This window comes from Saimiri boliviensis, chromosome 9, assembly GCF_048565385.1.
Source record: "Saimiri boliviensis isolate mSaiBol1 chromosome 9, mSaiBol1.pri, whole genome shotgun sequence".
In the NCBI taxonomy this organism is placed as follows: Eukaryota; Metazoa; Chordata; class Mammalia; order Primates; family Cebidae; genus Saimiri; species Saimiri boliviensis.
This window is the reverse complement of record NC_133457.1, coordinates 8,607,136-8,622,455: the sequence shown is the minus strand read 5'-3', so window position 1 is coordinate 8,622,455 and position 15,320 is coordinate 8,607,136. Positions and strand designations below refer to the sequence as shown.

The window sequence follows — 15,320 nt, the reverse complement described above, 5'->3', positions numbered from 1 at the left end:
GGTTAGACCCTGGAGAGCAGCCATGGAGGAGTGTGAGAAGGACCCATGCTTGCTTCAGAAGCTTCTTGCAATCAGGTAGCAGAGTATGTTGACAAATACCCCTTCATGGTTAAACTGGACGTGACCAGGGGAAGGTGTCAGGCTGTGTGTTGTTACAGATTGTATATTTGCATGGCTGGGGGTTATCAGGCTGTATGCATACATACAGGGAGGAAGCAGGCTCTGAGAAGCTGCCAGGGTACCTGGGATGAGCTGTGGATTTTTGCCCCTGGTGCCATGACTTGGAGGGTCCTCTTCTCAAAACATACTGTACACACTTCTCCTTCTTTTAATCTGGTATCATGTATCATCTCTCAGGTCCAATAAGAAAACATTCCCACATCCTTCCCTCCCTCCCTATCTCAGTCTCCATAGGTCCATGGAGGACTGCCTCTAGTGACGAGCTGGAATCTTAAGGCCTGAGATGGAGCCAGGCTGTAGCAGTCCCAAGTCCTGGAGAGCTTCCAGTAACTGCTCCCGGGCAGAGCCAATAAAGGAATTCTCCAGGAAGGTAGGCAGGCCTCCCACACCATCCCGCAGGGTATACAAGGGCACTCGCACCAGGCCCAGCACCTGAAAAAGAAGGAGACAGGAGATACTGGGGCCCCGGGTGGCTCATTCCCTTAACTCCATCCTCTCTCTGGCAGATATTTCTAGATCAGAGGTCTCACCCCTTAACACTCCAGCAGAACCAGTCCCAAGGCTCATACCTCACTAAAGCCTAGTGGCCCAACCTTCTGCAGGAAAATGACCCAAAACCTATTATCTAGCTCTATCAATTAGTATTTTCCACATCTGCTTCTAAACCTCTAGTGGTTCCTGCCTCAAAGATGCATTCATACCCTTTCACCAGTGGTTGTCAAAATGTGGTCCTCAGATTACTTGCATCAGCATTATTTGAGAACTTTTAAAAACTCCAAATTCTCAGGTTTCTTCTCCCCATGGCCCACCACCAATGCAGGAATGCTGGGAGATATTACTGTTTTAATAAGCCACCCAGATGATTCTGCTACCTGCCACATTTTGAGAACCACCTCATACACAGTCTACTAGCCTTGCCTGAAATATCAGGGTCACATGTCCCACACAAGAAAAGCAAACCCAGTAATAAAACGTAGGGTGCCGTGCCTAGATAATGTGATAATCTATCACACTGTCAATAGGGAACAGCAGAGAGACGTGGATGATTGTGTTCTAGAAAAGATGTCTCCAGAGATCCTGGATCTCTCCTGGTAATGGGTGGGGAAAGACCTTTACAGAAAGCCCAGGTTGGCAGTACTAACTCAAAGTAGAGATGACGACGATCCAAACTCCACCAAGAAAACTGGGAAGAGGGCAAGGTCAGAGCGGTAAAGACTTTCCTGCAGGGATTCTTTCTTGGGGGAGGGAAAGCTTTGGGAGAAATGGAAATTGGGAAAGGGACAGAGACCCAGGCCGGCCCCACCTCCAGCCCGTGGTCCTTGGCGCGTGTAGCGCCGGCCTCCACAGCCAACAGCTGCTCGAGCGTCAGACGCTTGGCGTAGAAGTGGGCCACAACGCGCGGCCCTGACCCGGCGTGGGAGCTGCGGTAGTCAGTGCGCTCTACGCGGAAGGCGGCCGCAGCCTCGCCCAGCTCCTCGCGCAGCTCGCGGTTCAGCCCTTCCTCTAGGCTGTTGTCCTGCTTGTCCACGAATCCTCCGGGGAAGCCCAGGCGTCCATCGAAGCGCATCTGCATCTGCGAGAGGGGGAAGCGGGGATTGGCAGGGGCGCCCCGGAGGAGACCCCAGAGAGAGAGCAGGGCTCACGCAGAAAGTGGCCGGGCGCGCCCCCTTCTCACCAGTACGGCGTAGCGCAGCGGGATGCGGCCGAAGAGCATCCCAGGGTCCGGAGCGTAGAGCAGAGCGTGGCACGCATGACGCCAGCCAGGTCCCAGCTCCAGGGCCTCGGCCAGCTCTAGCCTGCGGGACCCGGCCATCGCCGGACACTGCTCCTCCGCAGTCCCGAGGGCCCACGTGGGTAGAGGGGCGGGGTCTCACCTCCGACCAATCCGAGCCTGGGCGGTGCCACAGGCCCAATCCCTGCGGGAATAAGGGGCGGAACCTTAGGGCGGGGCGCCGTGACTGGTGCTGGAGGCCGCCAGTCAGGGCGGGGCTTGCAGCCCCGTGAAGTCCAGGATCCAGGAACCCTAGGGAAACCGAAAGTAACCTTTCGGTTGGCCGTGCGGGGGGCGGGGCTGAAGGTGTGGTCGCGCCCTAAACCTGGACCCAGGCGGGGACCTAAACGTCTCCTGGGAGCCAAAAGAGCAAATCAGGTAACGGGCTTTGGTTGGGTCCGGTGGTACACAAAGCACGAGGCCTGGGTCGGGGTTAGGAGGCAATGAGGCAGGGCCGGCCTCGCACACCGAGGCCTATCCTAGGGAGACGGGGACGGCGCGGCGCCGGGGTCTGACAACTGTCCTGAGTGGTGAAACTGAGGGGACTTGGTGACTGCGCGAAGGGGGAGCGCTGGGCTAGTGGTGGTCAAGAGTTTCCTGGATGTGGTGCCATTCGCTGAGAGGGGAAGAGTGGGAGAAGGGTGGGCAGTGATCAATGCAGTTCTAGTCAAGAATGGGGGGTGGCCGTGGACAGTGGGCAGCTGATCCCGGGGGTGTGACGCACAGGAAGTGGCACATGGAGAAGTCACAAGGCAGTGAGATCTTCAGGGGAAGTGTGGGGCGGACGGAGCTGTGAGTGAACCCTGCGGCCCAGGACTGGGACGAGGAGGGGTGAGAGGTAGAAGCAGCCTCCTGGGCGTTCTGGTCTTTCCCTCCAACACCCTCAGACCTCTGAGCTGTGAAGGAGGCTGGGTTACCCTACCACAAGGGCGGAGGCCTACCCGGGGCCTGACGCTGAGGAGCAGAGATTTAGGATCCCTCACTCCAGGCCAGGCCTTCCCGACGCCGCACAGCACCCCTACACCGGGTGTCAATATGGATTGTGCAATAGAAAGCAGGAGGCAGCTCTTTGAGAGGGGCTGGGCATAAAATCACAGCCTGTAAGTGACAGCATGTGGTGGGAAAGAGTCTGGACCCACCCAGAAATAGACTTTTGACCTTAACAAGTCATGTAACTCTCGGATCCTAGTAGCTCATCTGTTAAGTGGAGATGATACCGACCTATCAGGGATGTTGAGATATGTAAAGCACTTAGAACGGTGCCAAGCAGAAAGTAAATGTAGCCATTTTTAGAGTCACGGGGTTGGGGCACAGTGCTGTCTTATGTTGAGGACCCAGGGCTGGGCACGCTGGCTTACACCTATAATCTCAGCATTGTGGAAGGCACGGGGAGGTCATTCGAGGTCACAAATTCGAGACCAGTCTGGGTAACATAAAGACCCTATCTCTACAAAAAATAATAATAAAGACCCACGTGTTGGAACTGAACTGCACTCTTCAGTCTCCAGTATTCTTAGGAGGGATGAGACTTGTATGACATTATCTTTCCTAGCTTCGTCTTCTGAGTTGTGGGGCAGGGATATCATCTAATAACATGAAGCAACTGCATTAAGGTGATGAGTCTGTAGGTGTGACACAACTGTCATTAGCCTGCTAGAGTTCTAGGGGGTTTGAAAATTGCTCTCCTTTAACGTTACAGTCACTGTGCAAAAAGCTGACACAATTTTTTAAAAACTAACACTTTTGGGGTCCTATCACAGACCAATTTAATCAGAATATTTGTGGGTCATGCAGGGACATAGGTGGTTTTTAAAATGTGTTTTAGGTAACTAATAACCAGGGTGGAGAACCGGCGCCTTCCCCCTTCCACTAGCATTCCAAAGGCGACTTGGTTTTTCTCCTAGAAAGGCTACCTTTAATGATTTAGGATCAAACATGCCCTTTCCAGATCTTCAGGCTGTTCTTTCTTCCCTGGTTGCTTGAGGAGGCTTTAAAGATGGACTTTAAAAGATGGACTTCAAAGATTTCAAAGGCAACGTGAAAAGCTGTAAAACCAAGGCAACAGCTATACAAGTATTAATGATTTTGGAGATCAGAGCTTTTTCTAGATAAATATGGAACCCTTTAGAGCCCCCACCTTGCCATCCTTTTCAAATCCTTCTCTGCCTCCGCCGCACCTCCCCACCCCCAACAATCACCCCCCATTCAGCTATCCTGAGGCAGAATGTCCAGGACTCAAAGCTGCAGGTAGTGGGCTGAGCCATGTACCTAAAGAGCTTGCTGCAAGTTCATAATGGTACTTGGAACCGAAAATAACCCTGTGGTCAGCCTGGGAGGATTCTAAAATACCAATCTATTATTTAAAAAATAATAATGATGTGGCCGGGCGCGGTGGCTCAAGCCTGTAATCCCAGCACTTTGGGAGGCCGAGGCAGGTGGATCACAAGGTCAAGAGATCGAGACCATCCTGGTCAACATGGTGAAACCCCGTCTCTACTAAAAATACAAAAAAAAAAAAAAAAAAAAAAACCATCAGCTGGATCCCTGCCCACCCATGAAACATTTTTTTTTGTTTTGCTTTTTAGATTTATTAGGGCTAGTTTCTGAATAAATATGACAATTTTTTTGTTTTAGTTTTTAACCGTCATTTTATGACCATGGAATACATACATATTGTACACGATTCAAACAATAAGAAAACACATAAAGAAGACTATTTCAAAGGTTGTATCCCTGTCATTTATTTTTAGTTTTACTACATGAGGTAGTCTAGAACAAGGTATGTGATCTGTGATTTCTGAGGGGGACTAGAAGATTTGAGAGGATTTTACTGAGGTTTGATAAGGTCCAATATAAGACTAATTTGGTAAATGCTTCCTGAGGCCTTAAAGGTATATTCTCTGAAGTTCCAGAGTACAATATTTATCTGTTACAAAAAGTATATCAATTATATTTTTGGCCTTTGTGCTGGGTCTATTTGGAGTATAGAGATAATAGAATACCTACATCATAAGGTTGTCCTAAGGTCTAAATATGTTAATAAATGAAAAGAACTTAGAATAGTGCCTACCACACAGTAAATATCTCCCAAATGTTAATTGTTTTCATCATCTTTATTTTTATTCTCTTTAGCTCCTAGATATGCGTACTTAGAAGCTGACATTTTATCTGTCAAGAACCAAAGGAAGTGTGTTGCCACTCCTCAATCTATTTTGTTAATTTCATCCTACATTTGCAGATCATGCTATATATAATTTGAAGTTGGCGATAATTATATGATCATTCTAGATAATCTCCTAGTCAGTTAAAGAATTCTAATGCATTTGACATTCAATTTTGATATTAATATTATTATTTCTTATCTTTGACTGTAATTCCCTTACTTTCTTTCCCATCCTTTCATATTCAGCAGAATCTGTTGCTTTGGTATGTCTCTTAAAATAGTAAAATTTCACAAAGACTCTTATCATATTCAGAAACTAAATCATGCTACTTACCCCACAGCACAACTAGTACATTTTTATTCTTCCTCATGCTCCCTATGATCTAACTTTCATGGAATGATCTAGAATTATGGGACTACCATGTTAATCAAATTATTTATCTTTCATATTATACATATGTCCATTTATTGGTAACATATTGATAGCCATAACACAGGAACTTAGCATTAAATTTGTACATAATAGGAGCCATTGCCTCACAACCAGCTCACAGATTTCTTACACAATTTTCCTGTTGATCGGTTTTTTACTTTGACTCATTTTGTGCATTTCTGAAAAACACCTCTATGGTTTTCCAGTAAATCCAAGCATATCCATGCTTTTGCAGATCAATTTAGATAGACATGCAACTTGTGCTGTTAGTAAATGGATTAATTCTCCTACCTTACAAATGTCTTTCACATGAAAAACATTCTGATGTTGTTTTTCAGTTTTTATCTTTTTGTTTCCCTGAACATAGTGAGTACTGCCCACTTCTGGTGTGATATCTTTTGAGTTTAAGAAAGTTTTCTTCTTATTTCCTCTAAAATGGTGTTCCTGTTACATGTGTTCTGTTAGTATTTTCTCCCATCACTTAACAAGACCCTGGAATCTCATTGTCTGATCTCTGTATCTACGATGTTCTTTTTCGCCATTTTCCTTGTTTTGCATTTTTTCTTTGAGTTCTAGGAGATTTTAGTAAGCCTGCTCTCTACATCAGAGGTAGAGAGGGCTGATGATGCTCTAGGGTAATATTAAGTTCTTCATTATTATCAGACCTCTCTTACAAGACATGTTAAAGCGAGTTCTTTAAGTTGATAGAAAATTATGCTAATTAGTAACAGCATATCAAAGTTTAAAACTTACTGGAAATAGCACAGTAAAATTCAGGTGCTGTATATAAATCATATATCTTTAATACAATGGTTAAAAGAAAAATCTATTAATAGTGACAAAAATTCGTTAAGGAATACACAATATAAAAAGATGTAAATTATAACATTAAGGATGGAGTAAAAGTGTAGAGTTTCTGTATACAATTAACATTTAGTTGTAGTCAGCTTAAAATAGCCTATTACAATTATGTTTTATGTATGCTTTATGGTAACCACAAAGCAAAAACATACAGTAGATATATAAGAGATAAAAGTGAAAAAGCAGAGAATACAATCTTAAAACTCACCTAATCATAAAAGACAGCAAGACAGAAAGAAAGGAACAAAAGACCTACAGAGAACGAGAAAATGTTTAACAAAATGGCAGTTGTAAGTTCTTACCTATCAATAATTACTTTAAGCCAAAATGGCTCCACTATACTCCAGCCGGTTATACTATACTCCAGACAGAGCGGGATGGGACTCTGTCTCAGGAAAAAAAAAAAAAAAAAAAAAGAGCGGTTGAATGAATTTTTAAGAATAACCCAACAACATTCCAGAAGAGACTTCTTTCACCTTTCAAGACAGACACAGACTGAAAGTGTACAGATGGAAAAAAATATTCCATGCAAACTGAAACTAAAAGAGATCAGAAAAAAATCCACATTTCTCTGTATAGATATACTTACATAAAATAGACTTAAAGTTAAAAACTCTAAAAAGAGACAAAAGAAGGTCTTTATATAATCAGAAAGAGGTCAATTCACCAAGAAGGTATAACAATTATAAATATGTATGCACCCAACATCAGAGTACCTAAATATATAAAGGAAACATTAATAAATCTAGAGGGAGAGACAGACTGTAATGCAATAATAGTAGAAGGCTTCAATACACCACTTTCAGCAATGGACAAATCATACATACAACAAGTAAATAAGACATCAGACTTAACAAATTTAGTGGGATTAAAATCACATCAAGTATATTTCCCAACCACAATGGCATAAAACTAGAAGTCAGTAACAGGAGGAATTTCAGAAAATTCACAATTACATGGAAATGAAACAGCATGCTCCTGAACAATCAATGGGTCAAAGAATACATTAAAAGGGAAATTTGGGCGGCATGGTGGCTCACGCCTGTAATCCCAGAACTTTGGAACGCCAAGGCAGCAGATCATGAGGTCAGGAGATTGAGACCATCCTGGCCAATATGGTGAAACCCTGTCTCTACTAAAATACAAAAAATTAGCTGGTCATGGTGGTGCATGCCTGTAGTCCCAGCTAATAGGGAGGCTGAGGCAGGGGAATCATTTGAACTCAGGAGGTGGAGATTGCAGTGAACCAAGATCACGCCACTCCACTCCAGTCTCATGACAGAGCAAGACTCTGTCTCAAAAAAAAAAAAAAAAAAAAAAAGGTGTTGGGGGGGTGGGGGGGGGAATTAAAAATTACCTTGAGACAAAATTACCTTGAGAAAATGGACACACAATATACCAAAACCTATGGGATGCAGCAAAATCAGGTCTAAGAGGGAAGTTTATAGGATTAAACACCAAAATCAAAAAGAAAAATGATGTATGTAAATAACCTAAGAGTACTCCTGAAGGAACTAGAAAAAGATAAAACTAAGCATAAAGTTAGAAAAAGAAAATAATAAAGATCAGAGTAGAAATGAATGAAATAGACACTGGAAAAACAACAGGTCAATGAGACTAAGAAGTTGGCTTTTTGAAAAGATAAACAAAATTGACAACCCTTTATCTAGATCAGGTGTCCCCAAACTGCGGCCCCCTGAGGCCATTTACCCAGCCCCCCGCAGCACTTCAGAAAGGGGCACCTCTTCCATTGGTGGTCAGTGAGAGGAGCACAGTATGTGGCGGCCCTCCAATGGTCTGAGGGACAGTGAACTGGCCCCCTGTGTAAAAAGTTTGGGGACGCCTGATCTAGACTAAGAAAAAAGAGACGATTCAAAAAAATAAGACATCAAAGAGGAAACATCATAACTGACACTACAGAAATGCAAAGGACCACCAGAGACTACTATAAACAAATATATGCCAACAAATTGGATAACCTAGAAGAAACAGATGAATTCCTAGACACATACAATTCTACCAATACTGAATCATGAAGAAAAAGAAAATCTAATCAGATCAATAACAAGTAGATGAATGAATAAAAAGTTTTCCCATCAAAAAAAAAAAAAAAAGCCCATGACCTCATGGTTTCATTGCTGAATTCTACCAAAAATTTAAAGAATAGTTCTTCTCAAATTCTTCAAAAAACTGAAGAAGAGTAAATACTTCCAAATTCATTTTATGAGGCCAGAATTACCCTGATGCTAAAGCCAAAGACACTACTGGAAAAGGAAACTATAGGTCAATATGCCTGATGAACATAGATGCAAAAAAATCTCAATAAAATACTAGCAAACTGAATTTAACAGCACACGAAAAGGATCGCTCACCATCATCAAATGGGATTTATTCCTGGGGTGCCAGGATAGACCTTGTCAACCTGTGCAAATCAATGTGATTCATCATAGTAACAGAATGGACAAGAAACATGTAATCATCCCAACAGGTACATTTGATAAAATTTAACATCCTTTCATGATAAAAACTCTCAACATATTAGGCATAGAAGAAATTTACCTCAGCATAATAAAGGCCATATGTGACTCACACACAGCTGACATCATACTCAATGGTAAAAAGTTGAAAGCTTTTCCTCTAAGATCACAAATAACACAAGGATGCAACACAGTACTGGAAGTCCTACACAGAGCAATTATCCAAGAGAGAGAAAGAAAAGGCATTCAAATTGGTTAAGAAGTTAAATTGTCCATGTTGGCAGACATGATATTATATATAGAAAACTCTAAAGACTGTAGCAAAAAAACTGTTAGAACTAAAAAACAAATTCAGTAAAGCTGCAGGAAACAAAGTCAATATACAAAACTCAGTAGCATTTCTGTACACTAAAAACAAACTATCCAAAAAAAAAATTGAGAGAACAGTCCCATTTACAATAGCTACCAAAAATTTAACCAAAGTGATGAAAGACCTGTACACTGAAAACTATAAGACACTGATGAAAGTAATTGAAGGCCAGGTGTGGTGGCTTACACCTGTAATCCCAGCACTTTGGGAAGCCAAGATTGGTGGATCACCTGAGGTCAGAAGTTGGAGACTGGTGTGGCCAACATGGCAAAACAGCATCTTTAGTAAAAACACAAAAATTAGCCGGGCATGGTGGTACATGCCTGTAGTTCCAGCTACTCAGGAAGCTGAGGCAGAGACTTGCTTGAACCTGGTAGGAGGAGGTTGCAGTGAGCCCAGATGTTGCCACTGCACTCAAGCCTGGGTGACAAAGTGAGACTCCGACTCAAAAAAAAAAAAAAAAAAAAAGGTGATGACAAAGACACAAATAAATGGCCCAACAAATAAATAAAAACACATCCTCTGTTGAACTGGAAAAATTTATGTTGTTAAAGTGTTCATATTACTCAAAGTAATTCGCAGATTCAATACAATCCCTATCAAAATTCCCATGGCTTTTTCCGAAGAAATAGAAAAAACAATTCAAATATTCACATGAAACTAGAAAAAACCTTGAATAGCCAAAAAATCTTAACCAAAACAACAAAGCTAGAGGTATCACATTACTTGACTTCACAATATGCCACAAAGCTATAGTAATCAAAACAGCATGGTACTGTCATAAAAATAGACACATAGACCAATGGAACAGAATAGAGATCCTGGAAATAAATCCACACAGTTATAGTCAATTGATTTTCCACAGAGGGTAAGATGGGGAAATGGAGAAAGGATAATCTCTTCAATAAATGGTATTGGGACAACTGCTATTTTTCTGCAGAAGAATAAAATTAGAACCTTATCTCATACCATATAAAAATAAGCTCAAAATGGATTAAAGACTTAAATGCAAGACCTGAAAACTATAGAGCTACCAGAAAATAGGGGAAAAACTCAATGACACTGGTCTGGACAATAATTTTTTGGTTAAGACTTCAAAAGCACAGGCAACAACCACAAGAATAAACAAATGGGATTACATCAAACTAAAATCTTTATACAGCACAGGAAACAGTCAACACAGTAAAGGAACAATCTGTAGAATGGGAGAAAATAACTGCAAATCACACAACTGATGAGAGGTTAATAGCCAAAATATACCAGAAACATGAACAACTCAATAGCAAGAAAACAAATAATTAAAAAGGAGGCAGATGACCTGAACAGACATTTCTCAAAGAAAGACCAACAGGTATAGAAAAAAATGCTCAACATCACTAATTATTAGGGAAATGCAAATCAAAACCACTATAGAATATCACCTCATTCCTGTTAGAATGGTTATGATGAAAAAGATGAAAAGTAAGAGAGAAAATATGAAGAAAAGGGAATGCTTAACACAATATTGGTGAAAATGTACATTAGTATGGTCACCATGGAAAACAGCATGAAGGTACTTAAAGAACTACTATATGGTCCAGCAATTCCATTACAGGGTATTTATCCAAAGAAATTGAAATTAGGATCTGGAGAGATATCTGCACTCCTGTGTTCATTGTGACATTATTCACAATAGCTAAGATGTGGAAGCAACCTAAGTGTCCATCAACAGATAAATGAATGAAGAAAATGTGGTACATATACACAATGGAATACTATTAGGCCTTAAAATAGAAGGGAATCCTGTCATTTGTGACAATATGGATTAACCTAGATAGCATTATGTTAAATGAAATCAGCCAGGTGCAGATATCACATGATCTCACTTACATATGGCATCTAAAAAAGTTAAACACATAGAAACAGAGAGCAAAATAATGGCTACCAGGATTGGGAGTAGGGAACAGTAATTGAGAAGATACTGATCAAAGAACACAAAACTTCAGTTAGGAGAGAGAAGTTCAAAGTATATATTGCACGAATGGCGAATGGTAACTATTGTAAATAGTTGCATTATATTTGTGAAAATTGCTAAGAGTGAATTTTGTGTTCTTACCATGAAAAATGATGTGTGAGGTAATGCATATATTAATTAGCTCAATTTAGCCACACCACAATGTATACATATTTCAGACGAGATCAGGCGCGTTCAGGGTGGTATGGCCATAAATTACATATTTCAAAACATCATTTTATACAAAATAAGTATAGGCAATTTTTATTAGTCAATGTTAGAAAATATATTTTTTTAAACTATGTAGTTTACAAAGCTTAAAATATTTGCTATTTGGCCTTTAAGTAAATGTTTGCCCACCCCTGTCCTGGAGTCTTGGAGAGCAAGACGTTTAATAGTACCTGGCATTTAGTAGGTACATATTAGATCTCTGTTGAAAGAAGTAAAGGGCCTCAAGGCCCAGCTCTAAGCCTCTTTAATGGGAGGCTCTTTTTTTTTTTTTGGCAGGGTAGGGCTAGACAGCTGTGGGTCAGTTCTCTTCTGATAGTCCCAGAGTCTAAAGCAAACCAAAGATGAAAGCTCTGAAGGAGAGACACCAGTACTCACAGGTCTCACATCCATGCTCAGTCCAAGAGGACCTAGCTACTTCCTTACCCCTTCTCAGTTTCAGGAGAAGAAAAGTGTTGGACATTGGTTAGGACCCTCTCCCACTTTTCAGGAGCCAATTGCTTTGGTGAATCCTCTGGCAAGAGCATGGATACTTTCCGGAAAGCAAAGATGATTCTCTGCTTCTCTGTTCTTCCCAACAAACATGGGTTGGGCTAGATTCTAAAGAGCAGCCATGGAGGACTGTGGGAAAGACCCACCCTTGCTGTAGAAGCTCTCTGCACAGCAAGAGGCAGGGTATGGTAACAAATGCCAATTCCTGGTTAAACTGGACTTGATAGGCGAAAGGCTGTATGTGGTCACATTGTACATATGCATGCCTGGGGGTTAGCAGGCTATATGCAAATGTACAGGGAAGAGGTAGGCTCCAAGAACCTGCTGGGACCCCTAGGATGAGCTGTGGATTTTTGCCCCTGATGCCATGAATTGGAGGATCCTCTGCTCAAAACGTATGGTACACACTTCTTCTTTTAATCTGGTATCATCTTTAGGTCCAGAAGAGAAAAGTCTCTTCCTAGTACCAAAGTCCTCATCTTAGGTTCCCTGCATCCACAGAGGGTTGCCTTTGACGAGCTGGGATCTGAAGGCTTGAGAAAGCACCAGCTTCCACCACTCCCAAGTCATGGAGGGTATCCAGTAAGTGCTCCCGGGCAGCACCAATAAAGCAATTCTCCAGAAAGATGGGCAGGCCTCCCACACCATCACGCAGGGTATACAGGGGCACCCTCACCAGGCCCAGCACCTGTAAAAGTAAGGAGACAAGACACTGGGACTCCAGGTAGCTCATGTTGCTACTTCCATCCTCTCTTTAGCAGATCTTTCTAGAGCAGATGCCTCACCCCTTAATACTCCAAGAGAAACAAGCCAAGGCTTTTATCTAAAGGAGGCCCAGTGGGCCCAACCCTCTGCAGACAAATGACCCAAGACATACTATCCAGCTCCATCAATGTTAATCCTTATGACATCTGTCCCCTAAACCTCTAGTGGCTCCTAACTAATGCCAGAATTCATGCTTAGCCCTGCAACAATGGTTCTCAAAATGGGAAACCTAGACCAGCTTCATCAGCATCACTTGGGAACTTCTGAAAAAAGCAAATTCTCAGATTTCTGAACCCCTGCCCCCAGGACTTGGGAGTGGTGGAAGCTGATGTTTTCTCACCCCCAACCAGCATTCTGGGAGTAGAATGTAGTCTAGTCATTGTTGTCTTTATAAGCCTCACAGCTGATTCTGATACTTGACAAAATTTAAGAACCACCTCCAAATACAATCTGTGTCCATACTACCCTAGCCGTCAGTATTAGGGCCATATCTTCTTCCTAAGAAAAACGGAGGCCCAACAATAAGGGACTAGGGTGGATGCCTGGCCATTTTCACATTATCAGTAGAGACCAGCAGAGAGATTTGGATATGTGTGTTCTAGAAAAATCTCTCCAGTAAAGGGTGAGATGGGTGGAAATCTTCCCAGGAAGCCTAGGTTGGCAGTACCATTCGATAAGAGAAGACCACGATCCCAACTCCACCAAAAAAAAAAAAAAAAAAAAAAAATGAGGAAGAGGGCCAGTTCTGACAGACGCGGACCTCAATCCAAGAAGAGTTTCTGAGGCAAAGTAAGGAATGGAAGGGAAAGGAATGGGATATGGGGCAGGGTCCCAGACAGGCCGCACCTCCAGCCCATGGTCTTTGGCGCGTGTTGCACTGGCCTCCACAGCCGACAGCTGCTCGAGTGTCAGAGACTTGGCATAGAAGTGGGCCACAACACGTGGCCCTGACCCGTGTTGTGGCCCACACCCGGCGTGGGAGCTGCGGTAGTCTGGGCGCTCCACGCGGAAGGCGGCCGCCGCCTCACCCAGCTGTTCTAGCAGACCACGGTTCAGCCCATCCTCTAGACTGCTGTCTTGCGAGTCCACGAATCCCCCAGGGAAGCCCAAGCGCCCATCAAAGCGCATCTGCATCTGCGAGAAGAGGAAGCTGGGATTGGCAGGGGCACCCAAGAGTAGCGCCGCAGGGAGGATGCAGGGCCAAAGTGGAAAGGTCCGCGCGCGCCTCCTCCTCACCAATATGGCAAAGCGCAGAGGGAGGCGGCCAAAGAGAATCCCAGGATCCGGCGCGTGCAGGAGCGCATAACAGGCGTGCCTCCAGTCCGGCCCCAGAGCCAGAGCCTCGGCCAGCTCCAGCTTGCGAGCCCGGGCCATGGCGCAACACTTCTCCTCCTCAGTCCCTGAGGCCCACGAGGGCACAAGGTCGGGTCTCACCTCGGACCAGGACCAATCCGAGCGTGGGCGCTGCCACAAGGCCCAATCCCTGCAGGGCTAAGGGGAGGAACCTGGGCGCCCTACGTCCGGGCGCCGCGGCTGCGGGAGGCAGCCTATCAGAGCAGGGCTTGCGGAGCGGGCTCAAGTCCGGGCCTAGGAACCTTAGGCTCTGCGTGGGGCCGGTGTCGCGGAGGGCTGAGGGGTGGCAGCGCCCGGCACCTGGAGCGAGGCTGGCACGTACACCCCCGCGTCACAATCCGGAGTCAGCTGGAGTGTCCCAGGAGGTGAGGAAGGGTTGGGGCGCTCGGCTGAGTGCTGGGAGCCAAAGGAACAATAACGGGCTTTGGTTGGGTCCGGTGGCGCACAAAGCACGAGGCCTGGGTCGGGGTTAGGAGGCAATGAGGCAGGGCCGGCCTCGCACACCGAGGCCTATCCTAGGGAGACGGGGACGGCGCGGCGCCGGGGTCTGACAACTGTCCTGAGTGGTGAAACTGAGGGGACTTGGTGACTGCGCGAAGGGGGAGCGCTGGGCTGGTGGTGGTCAAGAGTTTCCTGGATGTGGTGCCATTTGCTGAGACGGGAAGAGTGGGAGAAGGGTGGGCAGTGATCAATGCAGTTCTAGTCAAGAATGGGGGTGGCCGTGGACAGTGGGCAGCTGATCCCGGGGGTGTGACGCCCAGGAAGTGGCACATGGAGAAGTCACAGGGCAGTGAGATCTTCAGGGGAAGTGTGGGGCGGACGGAGCTGTGAGTGAACCCTGCGGCCCAGGACTGGGAGCGAGGAGGGGTGAGAGGTAGAAGCAGCCTCCTAGGCGTTCTGGTCTTTCCCTCCAACACCCTCAGACCTCTGAGCTGTGAAGGAGGCTGGGTTACCCTACCACAAGGGCCTGGTGCTGAGATGCAGGAAACCTCATTTCAGGCCAGGCCTTCCCCACGCCGCACAGCGCCCTTACACCAGGTGTCGGTATTGATTGTGCAATAGAAAGCAGGAGGCAGCTCTTTGAGAGGGGCTGGGCATAAAATCACAGCCTGTAAGTGACAGCGTGTGGTGGGAGAGTCCGGATCCACCCAGAAATAGGCTTTTGACCTTAACGAGTCACTTAACTCTCTCAGATCCCAGTAGCTCATCTGTTAAGTGGAGATGATACCAACCT

General features: G+C 44.7%; 2 protein-coding genes and 1 long non-coding RNA gene across 4 annotated transcripts in view; 1 reads left to right on the top strand and 2 right to left on the bottom strand.

Moving 5' to 3' along the window:
* Nucleotides 1-305: 305 nt before the first annotated feature.
* On the bottom strand, nucleotides 306-2,054 carry LOC101048719 (U8 snoRNA-decapping enzyme). 2 transcript variants are annotated; one of them, XM_003925082.4, is made up of 3 exons: nucleotides 1,856-2,054; nucleotides 1,484-1,753; nucleotides 306-612 (listed from the first exon to the last, which is right to left on the bottom strand). In XM_003925082.4, exons 1-3 carry the CDS (start codon nucleotides 1,991-1,993, stop codon nucleotides 433-435), a joined length of 588 nt encoding a protein of 195 aa, XP_003925131.1. In that variant the 5' UTR covers nucleotides 1,994-2,054; the 3' UTR covers nucleotides 306-432. The 2 variants fall into 2 exon arrangements, with proteins under 2 accessions (XP_003925131.1, XP_039336267.1); XM_039480333.2 differs by lacking the exon at nucleotides 306-612 and having other exon boundaries at nucleotides 619-1,753.
* Nucleotides 2,055-2,178: 124 nt separating this feature from the next.
* The window catches only part of LOC141585572 (uncharacterized), a 77,061-nt gene continuing 63,919 nt past the window's right edge, over nucleotides 2,179-15,320 (top strand). Inside the window, exon 1 of the long non-coding RNA XR_012519103.1 lies at nucleotides 2,179-2,329. This is a non-coding gene — a long non-coding RNA (uncharacterized LOC141585572). The remainder of the gene's footprint in view (nucleotides 2,330-15,320) is intronic.
* On the bottom strand, nucleotides 12,444-14,107 carry LOC101049032 (U8 snoRNA-decapping enzyme-like). Its single transcript, XM_003925083.4, has 3 exons — nucleotides 13,970-14,107; nucleotides 13,580-13,867; nucleotides 12,444-12,656 (listed from the first exon to the last, which is right to left on the bottom strand). The coding sequence occupies exons 1-3, from the start codon at nucleotides 14,105-14,107 to the stop codon at nucleotides 12,444-12,446; spliced, it is 639 nt and encodes a 212-aa protein (XP_003925132.1).

Bases quoted from the DNA above. Each gene is read 5' to 3' on its own strand.
- LOC101048719 (XM_039480333.2), bottom strand. From the start codon at position 1,993: ATGGCCGGGTCCCGCAGGCTAGAGCTGGCCGAGGCCCTGGAGCTGGGA. The intron at 1,754-1,855 runs GTGAGAAGGGGG...CCCCTCTCGCAG, and splicing joins CGCTGCGCTACGCCGTACTG to ATGCAGATGCGCTTCGATGG.
- LOC101049032 (XM_003925083.4), bottom strand. From the start codon at position 14,107: ATGGCCCGGGCTCGCAAGCTGGAGCTGGCCGAGGCTCTGGCTCTGGGG. The intron at 13,868-13,969 runs GTGAGGAGGAGG...CTCTTCTCGCAG, and splicing joins CTCTGCGCTTTGCCATATTG to ATGCAGATGCGCTTTGATGG. The intron at 12,657-13,579 runs GTGCGGCCTGTC...TTACTTTTACAG, and splicing joins CCAAAGACCATGGGCTGGAG to GTGCTGGGCCTGGTGAGGGT.